The sequence below is a fragment of the Rissa tridactyla genome, chromosome Z (assembly GCF_028500815.1).
Source record: "Rissa tridactyla isolate bRisTri1 chromosome Z, bRisTri1.patW.cur.20221130, whole genome shotgun sequence".
Taxonomy (NCBI): Eukaryota; Metazoa; Chordata; class Aves; order Charadriiformes; family Laridae; genus Rissa; species Rissa tridactyla.
The window spans coordinates 44,621,496-44,647,693 of NC_071497.1; the positions used below are offsets into that span (position 1 = coordinate 44,621,496).

At 38.9% G+C, this 26,198-nt stretch overlaps 1 protein-coding gene across 3 annotated transcripts in view; it reads left to right on the forward strand.

Annotated features, from left to right (window-relative positions):
* LOC128902322 (transducin-like enhancer protein 1) overlaps positions 1-26,198 on the forward strand; it is an 86,208-nt gene that overhangs the window by 33,112 nt on the left and 26,898 nt on the right. For 2 of the 3 annotated variants that reach the window (XM_054185108.1, XM_054185106.1), the window contains exons 7-12: positions 10,486-10,690; positions 11,440-11,456; positions 19,677-19,793; positions 22,901-22,954; positions 24,501-24,653; positions 25,483-25,627. In XM_054185108.1, the coding sequence (XP_054041083.1) occupies positions 10,486-10,690; positions 11,440-11,456; positions 19,677-19,793; positions 22,901-22,954; positions 24,501-24,653; positions 25,483-25,627 (691 nt within the window). The remainder of the gene's footprint in view (positions 1-10,485; positions 10,691-11,439; positions 11,457-19,676; positions 19,794-22,900; positions 22,955-24,500; positions 24,654-25,482; positions 25,628-26,198) is intronic. The other variant, XM_054185107.1, reaches the window with a different exon arrangement.

The following is a 26,198-nucleotide window of genomic DNA, read 5'->3' on the forward strand; positions in this document are numbered from 1 at the left end:
CAGTTTAATCTCTGAAGCAAGGAGAAAAAAACAAACCAGACTCTAGTGCTGGCCAGGCTTAGTATTCTATAGCAGAACTTTGTAGCATAAATGTGTGGAAGAAATACATTCTACAGTGAAACAGGTATTCATCAGTCTAAAAGTGTAGTGAGAGCACCAGATCATGAAGTGGTCTTTTCAATCTTCATAACCCAGGTGAAATCAGCATTGCTTTTTCTATTTTGAGTTTTCTGAAGAACAAGCACTGGCTGGCTGGACAGTCCCAAAGAGTGGCTGTCTATGGAGTTAAATCCAGCTGGCAGCCGGTCACAAGTGGTGTCCCTCAGGGCTCTGTGTTGGGACCATTTCTGTTTAACATCTTCATTGATGACCTTGATAAGGACATAGAGTGTATCATCAGCAAGTTTGCAGATGACACGAAGCTAAGCGGGAGTGTTGATCTACATGAGGATGGGGAGGCTCTACAGAGAGACTTTGATAGATTGGACCGATGGGCCAATGCCAATGGAATGTGCTTCAACAAGGCCAAGTGCCGGGTCCTGCACTTGGGCCACAACAACTCCATGCATCGCTACAGGCTTGGGGAAGTGTGGCTGGAGAGCTGCCTGGCAGAAAAGGACCCGGAGGTTCTAATTGACAAGCAGCTGAACATGAGCCAGCAGTGTGCCCAGGTGGCCAAGAGGGCCAATGGCATCCTGGCTTGTATTAGAAATAGTGTGACCAGCAGAAGGAGGGAGGTGATTGTCCCCCTGTACTCAGCACTGGTGAGGCCACACCTTGAGTACTGTGTCCAGTTCTGGGCACCTCAATACGAGAGAGATATCGAGGTGCTGGAGCGAGTGCAGAGGAGGGCAACGAAGCTGGTGAAGGGCCTGGAGAATAAATCTTGTGAGGAGCGATTGAAGGAGCTGGGACTGTTTCGTTTGAGGAAGAGGAGGCTGAGGGGAGACCTCATCACTCTCTACAACTACTTGAAAGGCCATTGCAGAGAGATTTGTGCTGGTCTCTTCTCACAGGTAATTAGCGATAGAACAAGAGGGAATGGGTTCAAGCTGCAACAGGGTAGGTTTAGACATTAGGAAAAAAATTCTTCACAGAAAGAGTGGTCAGACACTGGAATAGGCTGCCCAGGGAGGTGGTGGAGTCACCATCCCTGAATGTGTTTAAGACTCGTTTAGATGTGGTGTTGGGGGATATGGTGTAGGGGAGAGCTTTGTAGAGTGGAGATGATGGTGGGACTTGATGATCCCAAGGGTCTTTTCCAACTTAAATGATTCTATGATTCTGTGAAAGAGGACACAAGGTACCTAAAGGAGGATTCCATAATACAGGACTGAAAATGAATTCTGAGAAGGACGGAAATAACACAGGGAGGAAGGAATCAAGGGACCAAGTAGAAAAAGGAGTTAGGAAAACAGACTCCAATTGAGAACCATAAACTTCACGTTGTTTTGCAGTAGCTTTATGGAGTACTTTGGGCATGCTGAGGGTCTTATATCTGATTGTTTTGTTTTTTTTAAAAATAATAGATAAAGGTGGCAGAAGGGCTTAGTTTGTTAGTGTGCTTATAATCACTGTATCAGCAAAGCAGTGAATTAAAACTTCTCAACCTTATTTCAATTAACTTAGGGATGAAGTTAATTTGTGAGAAAAGGACTGCTTGAGAACAGTGTGTCATGAGGGGGAAGCTGCCTTTATACCAGTATAGCATCAGTTTACTGGCTTATGTGAGGCAACTTATATGACCCCTTACTGCTTAAAAAAAGTTGATGTGCAATTGAGACATATTAGTGTGGTTTGTGGTGTTTGAACAAGTGGAAACCGGAACTGTGAAAAACTTTGGGGAGCCTTCTGTTCAGAAATGTAACATTAGCTTAAAGCATGTTTCCATAGTAGGAGACAATAACAAATAACAAACTGAAGATATTTTTTTTTTGTTTTCTTTCTGAATTTGATATTTACTTTCTGTCATCAATTCTTTATACATTAAAAAGTTTGGTTTTTTTTTTTTTTTGTAGGACTGGAAAATAAATGGTAAGACCCAAAGACGCTATCTTATGTATCTTCTGTAATAAAGCATACGAAAGGAACAGGATTTTTCCCATGAGACAGCTGGGTCTTTTGTCATGCCACTGACACACAAATTTTATATGTATGAAATATATGGCTTTGGATAGCTTTTGCCAATACTGTCCTTCTGTGGACTTAAATCTCTAGTACAATGACATTTCTCATGCTTTATAGATGGAAGAGGCTTGCTGAGGACACTGTTTCTTTGTTCTGAAGGGACATTCTATTCCTGCACCCAAGGCACTGTGTCTTGTTCACATAATGGATAGTTTTCAAATAACTTCTACAAAACTACAAAGGCTCCATTCTCGGCTCACTAGCTAGAGATGCAGTGGTGGGCACTTTCAAGTTTGTTTGCTGTGGTATAGTGTAACTTCCTATCTGTCAGAATAAAATCTGCACATTTAGAAGAAGAGGAAGTAAGGAAACCAAATGAACCAAAATAAACACAGATGTCTCAAAGGAATGAGGTAGAAAATTAAGCAATAATAGTAGTAGCTGACTCATTTTTCTAAAACTTGTTTAAAAAAGGGAGAAAGAAGCGAGCAATGAGAACTGAAGAAACATAGAATGCCTCAGGTTAGATGGGACCCCTAAAGGTCATCTGGTCCATCCCCACTGCTTAAGCAGGACCACTTATAGCCAGTTGTGCAAGACTAAATCCATATGGTTTTTGAGTATCTTCAAGGACGGAGACTCCACAACCTCCCTCGGCAGCTTGTGCCAGTGCTCAGTCACCATCACAATAAAACAAAGTGTCTCCTTATGTTCAAGAGGCCTCCATTGTTTCAGTTCATGCTCATTGCATCTTGCCATGTTATTGGGCACCACTGTAAAGAGCCTGGCTCTATCTTCTTACAAACCTTATGAGGAACGACTGAGGGAGCTGGGGTTGTTTAGCCTGGAGAAGAGGAGGCTGAGGGGAGACCTCATCACCCTATACAACTACCTGAAAGGAGGTTGTAGAGAGATGGGGGCTGACCTCTTCTCCCTGGTGACAAGTGATAGGACGAGAGGAAGCGGGTTCAGGTTATGTCAGGGGAGGTTTAGATTGGATATTAGGAAACATTTTTTCACTGAAAGGGTTATTAAGCATTGGAATAGGTTGCCCAGGGAGGTGGTGGATTCACCATCCCTGGAGGTGTTTAAAAAAAGGGTAGATGGGGCACTTAGGGATATGGTTTAGAAGTGGCTTTTGTCAGGGTAGGTTAAAGGTTGGACTTGATGATCTTAAAGGTCCCTTCCAACCTCAGCAATTCTATGATTCTTTGCACCCTCCCTTCAGCTATTTGTATACCTTGATAAGATCCCTCCTGAGCCTTCTCTAGGCTACACAGTCCCACCTCTCTCAGCCTGTCCTCATTTGTGAGATTCTCCAGGCCTTTAATCATCTTTGTGGCCCTTCATTGGATGCTCTCCATTATGTCCATGTCTCTCTTGTACTGGGAAGCCCAGAACGGGACACAATATTCCAGGTGTGGCCTCAACGGTGATGAGTAGAGGGGAAGGATCACCTCCCTTGACCTGCTAGCAATACTTTGTTGAATGCAGCCCAGGATGCTACTCACCTGCTTTGCCACCAGGGCACATTGCTGGTTCATGTTCAAGCTGATGTCTGCCAGGACTCCCAGGTCCTTTTCTACATAACTGCCTTCCATCTGGACGGCCCCCAGCATATTTTGTTGTGTGAGATTGTTCCTCCCCAGGTGCAGGACTTTGCAATTCCCCTTGCTGAACTTTGTGAGATTCCTGCCAGCCTATTTTTCCAGCCTCTTGAGGTCCCTGTGAATGGTAGTATAGGCATGTGGTGTATGAGCGACTCCTCCCAGTTCTGTGTCATCAGCAAAAGAAAGCAAACACAGAGCTTAGTTCTGCAGATTGCTGGTACAGTATTGAAGATCAGGGTTAAACAGATCAGAAGGAAGTGTCTTGCAGGGACTGCTAACACGCTTTGTGATTAGTTAGTGTAATGTTGATACTGGCAAGGAGAAAGAAACATCCAACAGCAATGAGTAGGAAATACAGCTTCTGCTGCTGAAGCAAAGTTAGAAAAGCAGTAGTAGTAGCAGAGCAGTAAGTTGAGTAGTAGTAGAGTAGTAAACAATCCATATTGGGTAGCTCATGTATCAGTCCCTTCACTTATCATAGAATCATAGAATGCTTTGTATTGGAGGTGATCAAGTCCACTCCCTCTGCCGTGGGCAGGGACATCTCTCACTAGATCAAGTTGTGCAAAGCCCTGTCCAGCCTGACCTTGAACACTTCAAATGATGGGGCACCCACAACTTCTCTGGGCAACCTGTTCTGGTGTCTCACCACCCTCATTGTAGGAAGTTTCTTCCTTATGTCCAATCTAAACCTACCCTTTTCAGTTTAAAACTGTTGCCCATTGTCCTGTCACTACAGGGCCTGGTAAAAAGTCTCTCTCCATCTTTCTTATAGGCCCACTTTATGTATTGAAAGGCTGCAATAAGGTCTCCCTGGAGCATTCTCTTCTCCAGGCTGAAAAAACACGACTTTTTCAGCCTTTCTTCATAGGAGAGGTGTTCCAGCACTCTGATAATTTTTGTTGCCCTCCTCTGGACGTGCTTCAACAGGTCCATGTCTTTCTTGTACTGGGCACTCCAGAGCTGCACGCAGTACTCCAGGTGGGGTCTCATGACAGCAGAGTAGAGGGGGAGGATCTCCTCCCACACCCTGCTGGCCACTCTTCTTTTGATGCAACCCAGGAAATTATTTGCCTTCTGGGCTGCAAGTGCACATTACTGACGCTTGTCCAATTTTTTATGCACAAGTATCCACAGGCCTTTTCCACAGGCCCGCTCTCAATCACTTCATCTCCCAGCCTGTATTGATACTGGGAGTTGCCCCAGCCCAGGTGCAGGACCTTACACTTGGCCTTCTTGAACCTCATGAGGTTCACACAGGCCCACTTCTCGAGCTTGTCCATGTCCCTCTAGATGGCATCCTGTCCCTGAAGTGAATCAGCCGCAACACTCAGGAAACTTGCTGAGGGTGCACTCAATCCCACTGTCTGTGTCATTGATGAAGATACTGAATAGTGTTGGTCCCATTATGGACCCTTGAGGGACACCACTAGTTACTGGTTTCCACTGGGATGTTGAGCCATTGACCCTTTTTAGATTGAGTCTCATTGACTCTTTGGATGTGGTCATTCAGCTAGTTCCTCATTCATCTAACAAGCCTTCCATCAAACCCATCTCTCCACTTGAGTGGCAAGAATGTTGTGAGGGACCATATCAAAGGCCTTCCAGAAGTCTAGGTGGATGACTTCTGTAGCTCTTCCCTTGTCCACTGACATTGTAGAAGAATGTGGATATATTCTTAAGGGATGTTGTTTGTCATCCTGCATTATGTTCTTCCCTGTAGCTGAAACACTCTTTTGAAAGTACCTACAGAAATGTAAATGCAAATTTGAATTAATGGCTTTGACTGTATAATGAGTTTACCCCTGCTAGATTTGACTGTCGGTAGCATGGGTTGTGTGTGCAGGGGTTTGGATTTTTTTAGAATGAGGGAGAAGACTGGATCTGACAGGAGCATAACCTTGAGTTTTTTCCTTTTTTTGGAAGATAACATTTGCAATGTCGGTTTTAAGAGTCTTTCTAAACAGCAAGGGAGAAGGTTATTGCTTGTTCAACTAGCTGTATGTGCTCAGACAGTGGCCCTCATACGTTCATTGGCCTTAGACATTTGATACAGGCTCTCACTTCTTTCTGCTACTTAAGCAAGTAAATAAAAAACCTGAAGACTTCCCTTTGGGAAAGGAGAGATTATGGCAATGAAATCGAACACAGTAATACATGTTTTTCTCTCATGTCTTTCTGCCTGCTTGAGTTTAGCAAAATCACTTTTCTTCAGGTTTACAGAAGTTGACATGAAATAGTGCCCTTTACATTTTAGGTCTCTAAATGGCTTTTGTGCTTGCCAAATACTTTTTCAAAACTCCTCTGTGGAGCTTGGGGTAATCTGTTGATAGTATTACTGGTGCTAGTGCTGATAAGATTTTTTTGAACTTTTTCTACTCTCAGGTGTTTATTTAGAAGGGCACAAAAGATGACAGCTGTTGTAGTTTGTGACCAGGTATAACCTTTTTTCCACTGTTAATTTACAATTACATCTGAACGCTTAATTCAGTGCTTTTCAAAGATACTGAATAGTACTTCACACATCTGTTTAAGAACAGAAGAATGCGCTGTTCAAAGCTAGGAATTCAAAACTAGATTTTTAAGTAAGCCATAGGTGTTTGTGACCTCAACAGAGCTACTTTAAGGTGGGAAGTGGAGATTGTAGGACCTCGTGCTCTATCTTGATAAGCAAGGAACCTAAAGGAGACATGTCATTGTTTATGTATAGTAAGTCTTTGTGAAACAGATTTCCTAACTCTGTCTTTGGAAGTCTCTGGCAGATATTGAAGATTAATTCCAAATTTTAAGTCTTAGTTAAAGAGCTCTTTATAGCTGGAACTTGCCTATGGTGTTGGAGGGGAAACACTGTCCTGCCTTTAAAATTGTTAAAATTGCCTTAAAAAGCAAGTGCTGTGCTTTTCATATGTTGATTTTTGGGTCTTTGTGGTCTGGTTAGGGGTACACTAGAGAAAAAACATTGAGGCATTAAAACCTGCATCTAGATGGTAGAGTAATCTGAATTTGCCATTTCTTTTCTCCTTTTGCAAATAGGAAGAACTTCTGTTTTTGCAAAATGGTGGGTGAACTACGGATGCTTCTAAAATCGATGTGATGGCTAATTATCTCAGTGCAGTCACTTACGTATGCATCGTTGCACTCTTCTCTACCTTCCCACTTCCCTCTGAAAGTGGCCACAGCCCTTGCTCTGCAAGTAATGATAATAATTGGTAGTAAGACAGACCTGTTACTCATCCTTCTTTGAGCACGTTTCTTATGGCAGGTGTCTAGTTTTTAATTAAGCGCTAATGAACATGCCTAGTAGACCATGATACCGCTGCCAGCTTTTTCAGTTTTATATCTCACTGCCGCTAACCTCTTAAAAGGCATTAGTGTCTTTGAAGTGACGGGAAAGCGATTATATGCATAACATAATTGTTTCTAGGATCTGCTATGGCAAATGTCTAGTTACTAAATACATCTGGTGAGCGCTGCTGTTATCTATCTCATTGGTCTTCAGTTTTTTCCTTTGTGTGCAACGCATATTCCCTTTTCCCATTCTAAAAAGAGAATACAATATACTTCTAACAATTCAAGTTTTTTAAATAAAAAGAGCATGAACTTCTGGAAAGGATCACTTTTACATGTTAGGGAAAACTTTAAACCTATTACGAATAGGTAATATATAAACAATAAATCAATATACTTCAGTCTTAAATAGCAGTGAGCCTCAGATAGTAAACATTAAACCACAATATACCTTTCTTGGCGTAAAAGACCACAATCAGGTTTTCAGTCTTAAATCTGTTTAAAGTAGTTGCATACCTGAGTGTCTTTGGGTACCATTTTCCTTTGCTACCCTCAGTAACTATTTTGCAAAGTTGCTAAGGTGTTATGCAGAGTGATGATTTTCCACTTACAGCTCTCGTATTCCGTTGCACACCTTACACTGGGCTTTACTGCCTGCCCTTGGTATGTAGTCCCATCAGAAACAGGACATAGCTTTTCTTCTCACATGCTTTCAGCCTCAGAACCTGTTAGAGGGAATTAATCTGTTCCTCATTTCTGGGACTACCCTGTGTGTAGGCTGCAAAGCAGAGCCAGGGAAATTGTAGGTAACGTGTCCCTAACAGTTTGATTTCTAAGGACATTAGGCTATGCTTCCTGAAATTATATGGGTTAACTTGTTTGCTAATTAAACCAAGCAAGAGAGGCATGAATAAAGGGAATCTTGGTAGGCTTCCTGAAGGGATAGGGACAAGAATGGAAACAGTTTAACTTAATTTCCCTGTTTTGACCTTCTCATGCCCACACTGCAAAAAAAGCTAATTTGAGCTCACTGTTGGAGAAGGGAGCAGGTTTTTCTCCATGAAACCAATTTGGAAGGGATAAATTACTTTTTGTTCTTAGCCAATTGCACACCACAACTAGGTAATACAACGTAGTAGTGCAGCTGGGGACAAGTAAGACCAATGCAGTACAGTACTGCTGATGCATCTTGTCTTATGGCTAGAGTGCAGGTGACTGACCTGGCTTAAGTGGTCAATGAGAAAGGGAACAACTTAGATACTATCTCTCTGAGAAAGCCTGCCAAAACATCAGGTTATCTCCTGATTTGGTGAAACATGCGGGAAACTACTAGTCATTATACAAGTCTGTGAGAAGAGAGATGTCCTCTTGTTCTGGCTGGAACAAAAAGAACCCAACAAAACAAAACGAACAAAAACCAACAAAAAAAACGCAAACAAAACCCCCGCAGACTTTACAGTGGTCTTTATTGACACTTCTTCAGTTAAATGAACTTTCACTAGTAATAGCTGCTTGATTTTGTAGAAGGTGGTCTTCTGCTTTAACTACTTCAAATAAAAATAATACTTCTCTCAAAATGTTAGTTTTTGACTTGTAAACACATTAAAAGAGAAGAATAAGAACTACCTCTCTCTTATCTTACTTTTTAAACATACTGAAAAGTTGTCAAGAATAGGGATCAGATGTACATTTTATAGTGAAGACTAGCAAGGCTTTTTATGCAGCATGTGAAAAGAAATTCCTGATGTATGGTGAGAGAAACATTTGGTAAACTTGTGGCTTTATAAAATTGACTAAAGAGATTGCAGTAAATTTTAAGATTTGTCTTGTATATAAAAAATAAGTAAATGATGGCTGCTTTACAGTTGGGACAGCATAAAAGTGAAAGATTAGCAGGCCCAGTTCAGAGTTCTTCAGCATCAGTCACTTGTGTCCACGTAAATTTATAAACAGCTCAAGGCATGTCTTGGGATGGGCTTATGAGAAATAAAAGTGTAGGCGTGCAGTAGTTATCTAAATAGTAATCAATTAAGTCATTAATATGCCAGTAGACATTATGCAGGTATTGTTGACAGTTTGTCTTGAAGAGTCTTGGGACCCGTGGAAGCAGATAAAATATTTCTGCATTACTTTGAGTTATTTTGGAGTAACTAGTAAAATATTGGGAGCTTGAGTCTAGGTATGATTTCAGTAGCTGTCAGCAGTACTGTAACAATTTTGCCTGCTCTTACATGACCACTGGCATTCACCAGGTCAGATTCTTACGTCTAGCTGAGCTCATCCTGTTCAGGCATTTGCTTATCTGTCTTCTCTTTGATCCCATGAATTGGGTGGTACTTGAGCTTTTTTCATGGTGTCTGCCTTCAGAAGAGGGATGGTGCAGCCTGGCCAAGGTGGAGAGGTTTGTTCTGTCTTCTGTTCATATGCCCAGGCATAAGGAAGCAGGAAAGAGGCAGAAAATCTGTTTACCTATAGCAGACTAAAGGGGAGCTATGACTAAGCTAAAGAAAGATGGTTTTGAAGCTTTATTTTCTAAATAAATCTGTGCTGAGCATTTTTGACAAATTAACTGGTTAGCTGAACTTGGAAAGTATTAATAAAACCATAACAGCTTTAACTAGAAAATATCTTAATATCTAAACTATGGGGAAGTCATTAGATTATAAAGACTCTGTTTCTAAAACTGCTTACAGGTTATTTTGCCAGATTGGTTATAGGGTTGTATGTCCACTCATTATGATATTGATCTTGCAAGCTGCTTTTGAAACAGATGGAGATATTTTAATTCATTAATATCATGTTTCTTGTTGGGAATTCCATGGCCTTATTGACGCTATCTGGAATACCTGGATTTTAAGCCCAAAATTGGTTCCTAAACACAGTGTTGTTTCATGATTATTTTTTTTTTCCAAAAGCTTGGCTAGAATAAAATAGTTAACTACACTAAATATGAAATTGAGCGGTGTCTTTTAGGATTTTTTAAATATTCAAAATAGAAACCTACTTACTGTTTACAAGTTGGGGGAATGGGGTTGGGGAAGTTTAAATCAATCTTGCCAGTGAAACTTGTTTTTTTCCCAGAGCAGCGATACTCCTTTAGGTAGAAAGGGAAAGGTATGCGGGCTTCTGCCGCTGCTGTTTGTCACCAGTGACACTGTGGTGGGCAGTAACTGCCCAAAACAACCTACAGTAATTGAATATATTCCTCGGGCTGCACAAGAAGTATCCAGATAGCCTTTTTTTGTTTTATGGGACATGATTAGAGCTGTCCATGGACAGCATGACATAATGCAATATGTATAGTGTGGTGGGACAAAGAGGAGAGGGTAGATTTAAAGTAAAGGAACAAATGAAAAAATCCACTGTTGATTCTCAAAAATTAACCAAACTTCTCCCCTCTCCTTCCCAAACTATGTGCTATGCATTGTTCTTCTGGGGATGATGATACCGCTGGGAACAGCAGCAGCAGTTGCAGGCTCAACATCTCTCCCATGGCCATGGACCTCCAGTGCCTCTAACACCACATCCATCAGGACTTCAGCCTCCAGGAATCCCTCCACTGGGAAGCAGTGCTGGCCTTCTTGCCCTGTCTAGTGCTTTGGGTGGGCAGTCTCACTTGGCAATAAAAGATGACAAGAAGCATCACGATGCAGAACACCACAGAGGTGAGAGGCATGGCAGGCCTGATTAGGACATTGTCAGATTTGCACATTGCTGCAAACTGTGTGCATCTCTAAAGAATTCAAGTTATATAGAATGAGAAAAAACTGTTAGCAAACTTAAAAATGTCTGCATATATACCACTGAAGCAAAATTCAGCTTGGAATTTTGTCAGTATTTGAAATGGGGATCGCTAGGTGTCACCTGCTCTATAGTTCGCAGGGCATTTTGACATCCTGGCAAATGCTTAGTTGTAATACCAGTGGCCTGCACCATATTGTGGAAAACTGTTAAACTGCATAATGGGTAATTTTTTTCAAAGAAAGTAATGTTGTTAAATGGGTGGGTGGGAAGGTAGAGGGAATGAGAAGTTAAATTTTGAAGTGAATGTGTTCAAACAAAAGATATAGATAATTGCATCTGTTACTTTAGTTTCATAGGCTTAAATTCTAGTACACAATTAAATATTGGGCAAAATTGCACTTGACTAATTTTTGAAAAGAAAATAATTTATTCTGTCATGAAATAAAACTAGGCTTTGTGTACGGTTAAACTGTAAATCATGTTTACAAAATACTGTAATTTTCAGGAAATCACTGTATTAGGAATGTGCAATGACTTATATAAATAAAAGCCATTTTAAAACTGTTCACGGCTTGTGTTCTAATTTTTTTTTCCCCCCTTTTTTATTTCTGTTCTTGCCTCTGTGTCTGAACGGGCATGTCTGTGCATTTCTTGGTTACTGCGGGAACAGACAGAGAGCCAGGCACAGTAAGTACCAACATTCCTGCTAATCTTTCCACTTCTACATAATGTAATGATCAGACCTTGCAGTGTTTGTCTGTTTTGTCTTCCCTTTAGTCAGTCTCATACAGGCATATGTGTTTTCTGTTATGATATCTCTTGGTTTATGCAGAACGCCAAGTCATTTGTTTGGAGAATGGTATGAATCGGTGTGTTTCTGAGCAGAATGATTTGGGGGAAGCTTGAATTTTAGTTTGCTTATTAGGGGTGGGGGAGAAGCTGCAAATCAAACAGAACGTTGACTGCCACTTAACGTATAACATTATTAATCAGAGCTAAGATTTTTCCTGTAGGATTTTCAGGAATCAGAGTTGCAGAACAGGTGAGAAATTTAAAATTCATGTGTCACGATGCTGTTTGGCCCTAGGAGTTTCTTTAACTGCATATGTTTAAGCCCTACACATGTCTTTACTGCTTAATTTGTGCTTCAGTTATAACTTCCATAGAAATACTTTTTTTCCCTTTAGAGATGAGCTGTAATAGAATTGGTCTAAGACAATCTTACCCAAAAACCAGTGAAAGAACTATGTTGTTACAGCTTTTTATACTGTTGTGTTTTGAGTGATATTGCTGTATTAATCTGTTGCTAATGGGTATGTGCAACTTTCATGTCATTTCAAGTAACAATGCTAATTCTGCTTGTTGATGCCATAGGTGAATTTGAGCTCTATTTTGTTTCTTTTTCTCAATTAGAAAAGACAAGAGCTAGGAAAAGTTATTTGACAGGTATCTATATGCTACTAAAGTTCTGATTTTTATTGCCGCTTTTAAATTTTTTTAATACTAGGCCTTGACAATTATTTATTGGAAACTATCTGCATATCCTTTGTGGCAATCTTTTTTGTTTCTAGATTACTAAGTACGAAGCATTCATTTCAGCTTGCTTAACTTGTGTGATGTTATTAATGACAGTGTAAATGTGGAAATAATTTTAAGCTGTGTTTTTCTGATGTCTCAGACTTATTAAGGAGATACTTCTTTGAGTGGGACATATTTCTTCGGGTGATGTTAGTCAAGGGCAGGATTCTCAACAATATTTCTTAAGACCTAAGGAAGGAGGTTTGTGTGTCTGTGTCTGTTTGCACACACGTGCACATGTGGGAGTGATAGCTTTGTGTTTTGCTTTGGTTGTTAAGTTTTCTGTCCGAGCTCTCCTACCATCCTCCCCCTACCCTGTCCATCGTGTACTTTGCTAAAGGGTTTTTGAGTTTAAAATCAGATGCTTCACAGTGTTTTGAAATTTGAACTCTGAACTCATCTTGTAGCTGAGAATAGTTCTTGCCTATGGAAGGAGAACAGTCAAAAATTAAACGTGGCTTTTGTGTTGTGGGAGATTTGCAATTTCACTTGCTTAGTTTACTCTATATATCAATTTTATTTAATTAAAGTACATAAAATTGTTGCTGCAGTTACTTCTGTCTCCATATGTGTTACTCATGATTGCTTGGTTATTATCTGTAGTAGGCTTTTTTTATGCTCGGTTTACCACTAAGTAACCTTTAAACAATCTGAGGCTTTATTTCATAAAAGAACGTTGCCATATGGACATGTTAAGTTAAGGTTACTACACTGTGGTGGCCGCAGTTTCTTTTAGGTCCCAGTGGAGCATAATACTTCATAATTATATTAACATCTAATAGCTGGATACAGGTGAACTTGTACTTAAAATTGTTTAAATACAGTGTTGCATTAGAATCTTGGCTTAACAGTAAATGATATCTTCAGTGAAAGAATCATAATTCAAGTGACAGCGAAGTTCAAATTTGTGGCTAAAATGATCAGCTGGGAATGATTTGCTCTTTGAACTTCTTTAATTCTCTTGAATCTTTAATGAATTTCTTTTTAATATAAAATTTATTTTTAAGGATAAAATTGGTCACAAGTACACAAAGCATGCCAGCAGGTCTGTTTAATTATTACATATGGTTCCAACTTATTGCTCTTGTTTTGCAAATTACTTTATAGCATCTGGGTCACCAAGATAAGATCAATTTGATTTTCAGAGTAACATATTAAGTCTAATGGTGCTGACAGAAATCCTCTCAAAGGCTTGCTTTCATTATCCAAGATACCAAAACCTATGCTGTCCGTTAGTTACCTAAATTAACCATGATATTTGGTATTACTGTGCGGTTCTACAGTACGATTTCCATCAAATATGTCTAGTGTGACCTTCCAGTATCATCAGTAGAAGCTGACCGCTTTAAATGTGCAAGTTTGAAAGATCACAATATAGTGCTTGCCTATTAGGTTTTAAATTGAGGGTTTTTTTACATAACTGAGTTAAAGCATATTGTGGCATATTATTTCAGCATATTAATTTTTAAATACGATGTGGTTTTATTTTTTTTAAGTCTTGTTTGGCAAATAAGGAGCTTTTATGTGTTGTTTGTTTAGAAATACTTAATAATGCAGTGATATTCATGCATTTATAAAGGAATATAAAGATGTAGTGATTTCATTATTCTTGATTGTGATCAGTCTCCATTTTACCTACTTTTGCTATATCTAAATGGCAGGGGCTACATTTTTGTTTTAATATTACTTAAGGTTTTGGGAAGTAAAATGAAAGGAAGTTCTTGGTAAATGCATGTTTGTGAAATACATAACATTTAAGTTAGTAGTGATAGCATACTTCATACATGAACTGCTAAAATTACGGGCTTGAAATTAAATTGTAGGACTACACGGTTAACGGCAGGTGGGTTTTGGCTGATGTTAGCTCTAACCTTTCAAAACTGGGTCATGTTATTGTGGGAACGCAGGCACCCCTACTATTCTGACACAGTCTGGCTGCAGGTAATGAAGCCAGGCAAAGTAAGCGAGTTTTGCAGATGAAGCTTAATAAAGTTTTGGGAGACATCAGTATGAAAGAACTTTGATGTCCACAGTTTTTTCTCGAGGGAACATACTGGCAACATTTTTCAAACTAACCTTAGGTGTTAGTTTATCAGTTGTCTTCACACTGTTGTAGTATCCTGCTTAGACGGCATAGAAATGCAAATGTTCTGAAGCACTCTATTGTATCAGTAATAATTTGTAGACAGTGAAATCTGACTTCATTATGTGCTTGGGATTTACATTAAAGTTGGTGTTTATCTTTTGTCCTCATGAAGAACATTGAGCTTAGTTTTCTAAGACTTAAGAAGTATTCATAAATTTTGCAAGAATATTTTGCCTTCGTTGTTAAGCATAAATGTTGCTATTGTTTTGTAAAGTAAATGCTCTTTTCTTACAGCAGAAAAATATTTTGTGCCCTTAGCTCTCTGTCCTGTTCTTCCCCTCCCAGTCTTGGAGGAAGGGGGCATGCACAATTGAATGGTACTTTGTGGTTGATATTATATGCAAGTGTTTTGTGTTTTAATTCTTGTCAATGGGGGAGGTAAATCATGAAAGGAGTTATATGAATATCAATGTAGCACATGTATGCTTCTTGGCCTTTGTGAAGAAAGTATACTTTTCCATTATATTGCTTATAATCTAAAAACTGTAATTTATTTAATCAGTTATGTCTTATATTTTTATTGGCTCTGTCAACTTAAGTCAAATCTTACGGTCTTTGTGGATGCAAACCACAAATTAGCTTTAGCAGGAGTGGCTCCCACAGAATAGCTGTGGGATGCTGCATTTCAGTTTAATTTGTAGCTGAGACAAAGCAGCATCAAGACAAAGCAGGACAAGAGGATTTGGGTGGTCTGGCATAAATTTTATGGATACCCTGATTCTGACAAATATTAGCTGGAAAATACTGAAATCAAGTGATTAAAATCCATTTAGGTTTCTGGATTTCCTTGTGCCTAATACTAGTATAAATATAACTTAAAATGATGGGCAAAAAGAGGGTGGGGTCAGTAGCTTTCCATCACCAGTAACTTAAAACAAAACCTACTGACTTTACAAGTCAACTTTTGATTTGTTGACATTTGTGTTTGCAAGAAGCATATTCAACAAATGGAAGTTAATGATTCCTGAGTTGAATAACTTTTGAGTGCCATCTTCTTGTGCCGTGCCGGGGGATGGTTCAGCCCCTAGTCCCTCTTCCAAGGTCCGCTATATTCCTGTCAGTGAGTCCTGACTGTGAGCACTGGGATTGATGAGTAACTGATGGTTTGGTTGTAGGTGTTAGACTTGCTTCTGTTTTGCCTACTCAGCATTTGTTCCTGTCTATCTAGGGGTATCTGTAGATAGCACTTGCACGTGGTGCAGCAGCAGCACAGGGACGGTGTGGTGCTTAAATAAACACAGCAGCCCTGCTTGGTGACTGGGGCAAGCGCGAGTTGTCAGCTGCAATAACGGGCTGTAATCGCAGGTGGGTGCAGTTGGTTGGGATGTACAGCAAGCCAGAGAACGGCCAAGCACGCGTCAAGTGTGTGTGTTCGGGGAAAAGGGGAGTGGGAGGGATAAGGAGCCCAGCACTAGAGAAGATCTTAATTGGGACCAGGTGTAGTTGAACCATGAGCACAGATGTGATGTAAATACTGTTATTTGATTGCTGTAATGATTAGCATAAAGTTAATTGTCAGTTCTGTATGTTCTTGTGAGTTGTCAGAGCTGTATTGTAACTGGGGCTAAATGAGATGCTGTGGGCTCTCAGCCTGTACCTCTGGCATGCATACTTGTGGTTTGGAAGGAGTTCCTATGGGGAACGGCATGGCAGTTGAAGAAGTGCATTTGAATAATGTGCGTTATATTCCTAATAGGGAATCTGTCTTCTCTTGAGTAGGTTTTCGTTTCACATTTGCTGGTGGTGGTTTCGGTGTTTAACTTTTGCTGGCAGCAAAGTTGCTTTAGGATCCCGAGTTGCCTGTTATACAGCCCTTATACAGTCTGGTAGCTTTTACAGGATGTAGTGCTACATTAGGCTTTTCTTCTTTCGGGACTTATTTGAAGAAAAGGGAAATATGTGAGTAAATTCTGAATTATCTGAAGAAAAATAAACCATTTACATGAAAATGATTTTGTTCTGATCTGAGATTCATGATTTACAGATGTTGCATTGGTAATCCCTAATAAATTGAACTGCTAGTATGAAAGCAAGGATTATCCTCAATTATGCGTCTCTTAAAATTAAGACAAAACAATATCCTTTTGCCATTTTGTTGTACAAACTGATTATTACTGAAAATCAATCCCGAATGAAAATTTCTGTAGCATGATTAAAAAATTATATAAGTAAAATAAAAATGCTTGTCCCGCTTTTGAAAACAAGTCAGATGTTAGTAGGCCTGGTAGAAGAGCTAAACAGATTATTTTTTTAAAAGAGAAGGTAAAGAGAACTCTATCATTGTGAAGCTGTTGCTGCTGTCCCCTAGCTGCCCTACGCTTGATAGTATACATATAGCAAATACAAACTCTACCAGAGCTGAAATGAGGAAAGGTGGCTTTTAGTAGGCTGTCCTCACTATTCTCTCAACCATAAGTCGGTAACAGCCGTCAATAGCCCAAAGCTTACATGGTGATCTCTTTCCCAGTTCTTGTTTGTATTTTCATTTATTTCCTTTGTTACTTTAGTGTTCTGGATATACCGTATGCACTGCTTAAATCAGATGTATGTTTCATATTTTTGAATGAAATCTTGCACGATTGGTGTTTTGAATTATGGTAGTAGGTTACAGTAGGAAGCTATTTTTTGCATCAGAAGTTACACTTACCGGATTTTAGTCCCAATTGCTAGAACTTCTTCCTTGTACTCCTAAGGGAAACAAAACAGTAACTTTTTAATTATTGAGTTTACTGGTAAATTTTGCCAGAGTAACAACACGATCTTACTTGCAACTGACAGTATAGCTATTGTGAAATAAGCTGCTCTACAGCAGCTTCTAGTGCGGATGCTGTGATTTTGGAGAACAGTGCTTTAAATGAATGTGATAAGTTAGAGAAAGGCAGTGTAAATGTGACCATAGGGGAGACATTTTGCAGAATAGGCTTGTGAGGACTGTAAATTATTGTTACATGTTTATGTGAGTAGTAAGCCTTCAGTCTTCTGAGGAAAAATCAAATCTAATCATCTTTGTTTGTCATTTAGGAGACACTGGGAGCTAGGTATACCTAGGAGTTCGTAGGTATGTTTCACAGTATTGAAATTCTACAAGACAAAGCGTACAGAATATTGTCAGCATTGTCTAGGTAGACTTTACATTAAACCAGAAGAAAATACCAGCCGCTATACATATTTGATGCCAAAATTTGCAAGCTGTTCTCTACACTTCTGTGTAGTAACTTCAAATAGCAGCGATGCTAAATTTTTTCCAGCTGCTGCCCTGCTGCCACCTTTCCATTATTCACACTTAATTTTGGCAATATAAAATGAGATTTTATATTTGCCTTCATTATTTTATTCTAAGCTCTTCAGAAGTAAAATAGATTTTTTTTTAATGATTTTTGTTACGGGAAGTACCTCTTAACTAAAAGACTTTCCTCCTTTACAAAAGACATTTGCAGTACTTTAGTCTGTAGTCAAGTTTGAATTGACAGCTTGCTTCTTAAGATGCTTCTGCTGCTACAGAAGTGATGGATTTGATATTAAAATGTTGAAGATGGGTTTTAATGTTTTTTCAATCTAGTGAATCCCTGAGTTTGTGTGCATCTGGGAGGAGATGAGGGGTTAAATTCAGACTGTATTTGTCAAGGCAATTAGTTCAGTGATCCAACAAGCCCACCTTTTAGCTGCAAAACATTGCGGTAAAGACATTATTTTGAGCTTCTTTATACTGAATTTCATTACACCCTCCTATATGCTTTATGTAAGCCCCTTGGCATTTGTTTAGCTTGAATAGTCATGAATAAAAGAGCTTAGAGTTGGCTTTAAAGTGCAGCTTCTGAAGTAGGAAAAAGAGGATTCAGATTGCCTTATGTACCCTGTTTTGTTTTCCTTCTCCTTGGGACTAAGCATTAATGTCTGAGCAAAACTACCGTGATGTCCTCAGATTTTAAAGGGGTAGCCAATAGCTAGTGCACAGTTCACTGGCTATTAGTATATGTTTATGACATTTTAAGAGTAAATACCTCTGGCTCTTGGTTAGATGTAAGTATTTCGTTTGAGGGCTTCCACTTACATCACAGTATATATGTCGGTGTTAGGCTTTAACTTGCGAGAGATACATGTATGTGTGTAAATACGTATTTACTTATATATTTATGTGAGCATATATTTATTTATGTAAGCATGTACTTGGCTTTTAGGAACTAGGCTTACCAGGTCTTTGTGAAAGGAGATTTTTTCTCAACTCATTCAGTATTGTTCACAGCATTAACACATCACTGAACAAATTGCCCTCTTGCATATGCTAATCCTGCACTTAAAAGAACTCATTGTAACTCGTTTTAATGCTTTAGCTGGAACGGAGATGGAGATGGGAATCGCAGGCATGTCAAATTGTCATGTGACTGAAAAATGTCTAAAATGCCTTTCTCTTTGGGTCAACAGTTTGTACTTAGCATAACTTGGCATGAATGAAATCAGTCCATGTAGTTTGAGGAAAAGATTAGTCTTCGCGTTTGTCTTTTGTGTGTGTGTGTGTTGGCCTCAGTTTTTCAGACCAAGTCTGATTAAACAACACTTTAGCCTTAATTTCACACTAGTAGTGAATGTTATGCTGGAAGTAAAAATATTTGATCTTTGTTTGCAATACATTTGTTGAAGGCATGCAATTGGAATTTACAGAAGCTAACAAATGAGTACTGCATAACCGTATTTGGTAAATATTTGTTATTTTAAGAGTTAAAGGCAAATTGCCATATATCTATCCATGCCTGCAGATGTAGACATACCAAAGTCTTATCTATTTATGATGGTCTAGAAATAAGCAGTCAGGTTATATTTAGTAAGTCCCCTATATTATATAGGATTTGTACATTTAAAAAAAAAGAAAACTGTTACCTGCTTATGAATAAACAGCAAGCCTGCCTCTCCTAAACAATAAATTTAGCCGAATTAAGTAGTTAAATAGGTGGTGATTGACAAGTGAACTAAACTTTTGATAAGTTGAACAATGAAAAGCCAGGCTTCTTAGAATGCATGAAGCTGTACATGTTTGTCTGGAGGACTTTGAGTTGAATTAAATGGAATTAAAGACTATGTAGGTATCACATTTCTAAAGCATTGATCACATCCAATTTAAGTTTTTAACCATATATGAAGGAATCTTGAAAGGAATTTTTGACTGACCTTGGTTTTTGTCTTCACAGAGTAATTCTCTGTTGGTCCCGGACAGTCTGCGAAACACAGATAAACGCAGGAATGGCCCTGAATATACCAATGACATCAAAAAGAGAAAGGTGGATGATAAGGATTCCAGCCACTATGTAAGCAAATCTGTGTCTAAGAAATGATTAATTTATTTGCACATACCGTGCTTGTATGACGAGTAAAAGAGCTGTGAAGAACAAGGCTATGTTTCCTATGGCTGATGTAGTGCATGAATATATGTGCCAAGGAGATCATTATTCATATTGTGGGAAGAGCAGTGACTCAATAGTTTGGGCTATTTTCAAGTAATACTCCTCAACAGGGAATAATGAGCCAGGAGTAGCTGTCTGGGAATCACAAAGTATTCTGGGACATTTCTCAGAGTTTGAGCAAGAGATCCTTTCTGGACTGCTGTAAGACCTGCAGATTGGTTTGAAATGGAGGATTTTGTTGATTTTTCTGATACTAGCTATTACCACTTTGAGTAATAATTACCATTGCAAATAGCATTTGTTATGAAGCTGCACCAGTTTACTAAGGTTTGCTTTCCGTTGATATGGCAGTTTCAGCAGAAAGCAAATTGAAATATAAGTCGTTCACAGTTTGTGTTCTGCATTTTTGACTAGCTTGCTTGTCAGTTGGTTTCGAAGAGGCACTTGAGTACAGCAGTGTGGTGTACCTGAACCACAAGAGGTTCACATAGGCTTTCAAGTCTAAATGCTCAGGCAAATCACAGGATGATACTTGAACAGGCTTTAGAGACTAGGACTGGTGTGAAAGAGTCCTGAAAAGCAGAACTTAAATCTAGTAGAAGATTTCTATTCTTTGACATAACCATAATGTGGCAAATTGTCTGGTTTATATTAATCCAATCACTAATTACTTCCTGGTTACTGAAACCCAAGAGAAAATCAGGTGTCACTTTATTTCCTCAGCATTTGGTAGGGTAGTTTCTCTCTACTTGGACCCAGAGTATCTCTGAGCATCTATTGGATATCCCTGGAGCTACTGGCAGTAGATGGGGTTACTTTCCCCTTTCTGCACATAGTGGTGGTGTATTACTGTTACGGTTTTGCAAGTTGTATTTCCACCACTTTCTAATAATCTTGTCTTGATTACAAAAGGGTTTGGCAAACTTCCCCATGTTAGGCATTTTTCATTTTAAATATTTGAAGAGTAAGCGTCCTTAAGCTACATTTGATATTTAAAAAAAAAAAAAAAGGAAGAAAAATCTTAACCTGCTTGTTTCTCTTGTATTTTCTACTGGAAAGAAATGGAAGGTATATTATTGCACTGTAGAAGCAGTTTGTTTTAATCCACATTTTAAATGTGTGGTTCTGTTTGTTTGAAGTGGATTTAATAGATAAAGGCAGCATCAAAATAAAGAATTGAGCAAAACAAGCATATTTGAAAGTTCCAGATTTACTCTAATCTGGAAGAAGATCTTTCTTTTTAAAGGCTCCCTGATTCTGCAAACACAGAGCTGCTGATTTTGAGCTTATTTTAGATGAGGCCCTTGCAGGGATAAGGAAGTACTGCTTTTTGTCAGAAGGGAGATAAATGAGTTGTAGGAATTGTTGCTTTTGGAAATAAGATGCAAAATGCAACTTTATTTTTCCTTCTTTTTAACTTCTGATTAATTTTCATGTTAGGACCTGTATAGCTTCAACCTGTGTGTTTGTTAGTGAGGAGAATCTTCTGATATATATTATTAGTGTGTGTGTATATATATACATTCTGATATATATTAACAGTATCAATAGGAGGTGCCTTTTGTAGTCACAGTAGATTTCAGTTTCCCAAGATGACAAAGTCAGTGGAGTGCACTTAATCATTGCTTGGCAGCTAATTTTGCCCTCCTCAGGGGCGGTAGTGCTGGTGAACAAGTGTCCCACCTCCTGTGCTCCCACATGCTCAAATGTGTTCTAACCTATTCTTGCCTTCAGGGTGCTTCATACTTTTCAAGAGGTGGCAGATAACCAGGGCTGAAGCTTTCCTGTTCCTTCTCCTTTTGCACCCTTTGGTTGGACAGCTTCCTGAGAGGCAAATAGAGCCACCATTCTGTCTTCAGTGACACTCTTGGGTCCCTGCTGTCTTTGTGGTATTTCTTGCAGCAATATTCAGTAGAAAGGAACGGTTGAAACTATCTGTGGGGTTTTTTTTAAGTTTCTTTGTTTGGTTGTTTTTAAAAACATTTATGGCCTGGAGTGAGAGGAAGGAACTGGTGTATGCCAGTGTAAGTGTGATAGCCCAGACGTTTTGAAAGCAGGAGATGGGGGACAGTTTGAGCAATCTTGTATGTCTGACTTGTTTGCCTAGAAAGTTTTTGCCTAAAAGTATTATTATTGAAAATGTCAAACTTGCCCACATGAAAATTTTAAGTTTTGTCATTCACTTGATATTTTGTTCATGTTTTATGTTTTTGTTTTGTTTTTGAGTCAAGACTCAGCTTCTGGTTGAACCACCATGGTGCACGGTGGAAATCACTAGACTACTGTTTATCATAGGATGTGTCTACTGGGGTATCCCAGCCTATTTTGGAGATAGGGATCAGGAGGCACTTGAGTAAGAGCTATCATGAGACACTAGAGCAGCTCAGGTGAACACAGATTTAAGTAAAACAGCCAAAATGCAGCTTGACATGGCACAATAAAACATTTCAGTTTGAGAATGTCAAAGTATTTGGGATTTTTTATGCAGAAATGTTGAAAAGCCATGGCATTTCTGAAACTTTTTCTTCCCCAGAATTTTCCATTTCAAAATTTTCCTTTCTGGAAGGAAACTTCCTTTGAGTAAGTTGCTTCATGAAACAAATTGCAAAAAACTCGAGTTTTCTGAGACCTGTTGTTTTTTTAGATATGCACAAGCAGCAATTTTCATAAGATTAACATGTAAGATCAGCATATGAACAGAACGAGTTTCTCTTGCAGGAGTAGTGATAACACTGTTTATGATGGTAATAAGGAGGGATTTTGGACCATCCTGCACTGATGGTGAGACCACCACCTTTCAACTAGTTCTACCCAATTTGGATTTTATTATTGAAGCAGAAATAAGGTGTTGTGTTCCTGTTTTCATTGTTTACCCTAGTACTAATAAGTAATGAAAGGCTGTTTGCTTTTTGTTTAGGAAAAACAAAAAATGTCTGAGTAGATGCGTAGTGTTTCTCTGGGCTTTTAATGTACTAATTGAAATGAACACTATATTTATTTATTTTTAATAGGACAGTGATGGGGACAAGAGTGACGATAACTTGGTTGTAGATGTATCGAATGAGGTAACTTTTTTCATTTTTGTAGTCTTGACGTTTGCCCAAAGGTTAAAGGAAAAGTGCGTTTAGATGCTAGAAGAAAAAGAATCCTCTGTGTGGATATGTTAAAATATTCACAACTTCTCCTTTTTGTTAGTACCACAGTTACTGTGTCTTCCTCTGAGCTTTCTCTGGTTGCCCTCTTGCCTTTTTCTTCTACTGCTTTGTCCACGTCTGTTCTCTCCGCAGTTACGTTCTGATGCTACACAGCTGCTCTGTAGTGGAGAGAGTTGTGGTGAGATGCAGGTGGAGGGCTGAGGTTTTCAAACTACGGTCTTCAGATGAAAAAGGAAGACAATACCTAACCTTGTATTTAATAGTAGGCATATTATTAAAAGCATTTTTGGAACCTTAAAAATTACTAGTATTGTAATGTCCCATGTTAAAGATAGCATTTTCCAGAAATGTTTGGGTTTTAGAATGAAGTCAGCTAAAGTCAGAGTGAAGTCAGTCAGTTCACAAAATTTTTCAGAGATTATAGCCACTTTTTTTCTCCAGGGCAGAGATTTGTCAGTGGCATCAAGGTAAAGGGACAGGCCTTCCCTTTCCTTCATCTTTTATTTCATACAATAATTAAGAGAATTAAGAATCCTGAATATGGTAGCGAGATTATTCTGCTTTGTGACAAGCATAGGGAGAGAAGCTGACAGAGAAGAAATGTCTTCAGCAGCTCCAAGTGCCCAAATAATGTCAGCCAAGTAGAAAAATGGATATCCGACTAGGAATTATAGTAATCCTTTCAAGAAGCCCTACTTATAATGAAACTGCTCGATAATCAATCAGTAGACTTAGTGCCCTCTTGTGAGGACTACTTCCTCCCTGCTGCTATTCGCATGAGCCAAAGGAATGTGGAGAACCTGCAGAGCTCTGATGGCATTGTAGCTTGCTGGGCTGGCTATTTCAGGTTAAAGTAAATGCAGAGAGGGCCTCTGGAAGAGCGAAAGATAATCACTCAAGAGGTGATTTGAGTTCTTCCTGTAGATTTAAGTAGTGAGGCAACTGCAGATAGTATTTAGAAATAAGTGACGTATTATTGCATATAAAGCGTGCGTCTCTATCTCTTCTTATGAAGATAGGGATGAGCAAGGTTTGTATGGCCTAAAAGAGATTATTGAAATGTTTGTTGCCACTAGCAGCGTGTGGAGAACGTACATGGAAAAAACAGTGCAAACTTACTGCAGTTGCTGTTGGTCTTTCTTGCTGTTACCACGTGTTGTGTGCGCTTGCTGTAGCTTGTACTTAGGTAGACTTAGATTGCAAGCTCTATGCTTGGAAACAGTTTATGATTACGTGTAATGTAAGATAAAACCATATCACTTATGATATGAACTTACTTAAGTTTCTAAACTGATGAAGGGATTTCGGCTTTTATTCTATAGAAATAACAAAATGTCTTGTCATTTAAACCTGCTGCTTAAATTCTTCTAGTTTTTTTCCCATAGACTCCTTACTGGTGTTTGTGTACCAACCCATGACACAGTTCTGCGCTGTTCTTCCCTTCCCGTTATTTTAGGATCCTTCCTCCCCAAGGGCAAGTCCCACTCATTCACCACGTGAAAATGGTATAGATAAAACCCGCCTGCTGAAGAAAGACGCCTCGAGCAGTCCAGCATCTACGGCCTCTTCAGGAAGTTCCACTTCCCTCAAATCCAAAGAAATGAGTCTGGTGGGTAGCAATCTGTTGTCCAGATAAATGCTCTTCTTTCTTGCAAAGTCTAACTCTCCATTTTCCTGCAACTACTGGTGGCAGAATGTACATGGCTTTAAACATTTGAAGCTGAAACAGACTGTTTTTCCAGACCTTTATGGTATTATTCAGCTTTCATCCTCAGCTGTGTTTTCTGCTTCGTTTTGTTTTCTTGTATTTCCTGCATTTCTGTCAAATGAGTTGCAAATTTATTCCAAGGTACAAGAGTTGCTTAAACATTGTTTATTTTTTACTTGAGCAACAGATTATGGTTTAACACAGTCTGTATACAGTCACTAAGGCCTTCTCCAGGCATTTGTTAAACTCTTCTAAATAAGCTGTAACTCTTTGAAAACTTTTCCTCCACTATCAGTAATAATGGGATCAGATTCTTTTTAGCTTTTATGTCACAACTTTTTGATCAGCTGTGGTGGTACATTGTTTTTGTACTTAGATTTGCTGTGTCCAACAATAATTGCGATAGTAATGAATTCAAGCTAAAATAATTTGGTGATGGATACTGTGTTGTCCTGAAAAAAAATTCGCTCAGGCATTTATTTTTTTTTCACTCCAATGGAAGAAGGAAAAATAACTTTCCACGTTTGTTTTCTTATTTTAATTTTGGCAGCAATCAAAAAGGTCAGCACTTCTCTCTCACAAGTTAATGTTGTCAGCATTGCGTGGATTTATGAAAATTGGCTGAGGGACTAGGTAGTAGGTGCCCAGCATCCCAGCTGCTGTTGTGATAAATTGTGTAATATGGCCTGGATTAAAAATAATACTCATTTAATTTGTTTAATGATACCAGCATGAAAAAGCCAGCACGCCTGTTCTGAAATCCAGCACACCAACTCCTCGAAGTGATGTGCCAACCCCAGGCACTAGTGCAACTCCAGGACTTCGTCCAGGCCTTGGCAAGCCTCCAACAATGGACCCTCTGGTTAACCAAGCCGGTAATGCATTACCTCACGTGTTTTTATGGTTCCAATATTAATCTTTTTTTATGTATGTAGTTCTCTGTGAATGTTAACTAAATGTATTGCTTTGTTCTTGATATCAAGAGAGTGCTTGATGAGAAGCAGATGTTTGTATTATCAAGAGTTTGAATATCTTTCTATCTCTTATCCTTCTTTGTTTACTTTTGTCTTTATCTTTTTTTTGCAAATAATCCAGAGACTGAATGCAATATAAAAAGACTTCTCAGAAGTTTCTGGTACTTACTCTGAAAGCAATCTCTTCTCCAGCTCTTTGTCTGAGTCTACTAATATTTGCTGCAGTGTAAATCTTGACAAATGCAGGGGAAAGTTTACTTTTGCTATTCAGGCTGGTACAGCACAGTTGCCTCAGACATGAGCTGTGTAAACCATGTCTGTCAGCTTTACTGCTTAATTTGGCAAAGGAGAGATTAATGTAAACAGGAAATATTACAGAAATGGAAATAGGTAATGCTAGAAGAGATTGTTAGAAGTAATCAGCAGTTCAGACTTCAGTATATCTTATTTACACTGAATGAAAAGACGTGGT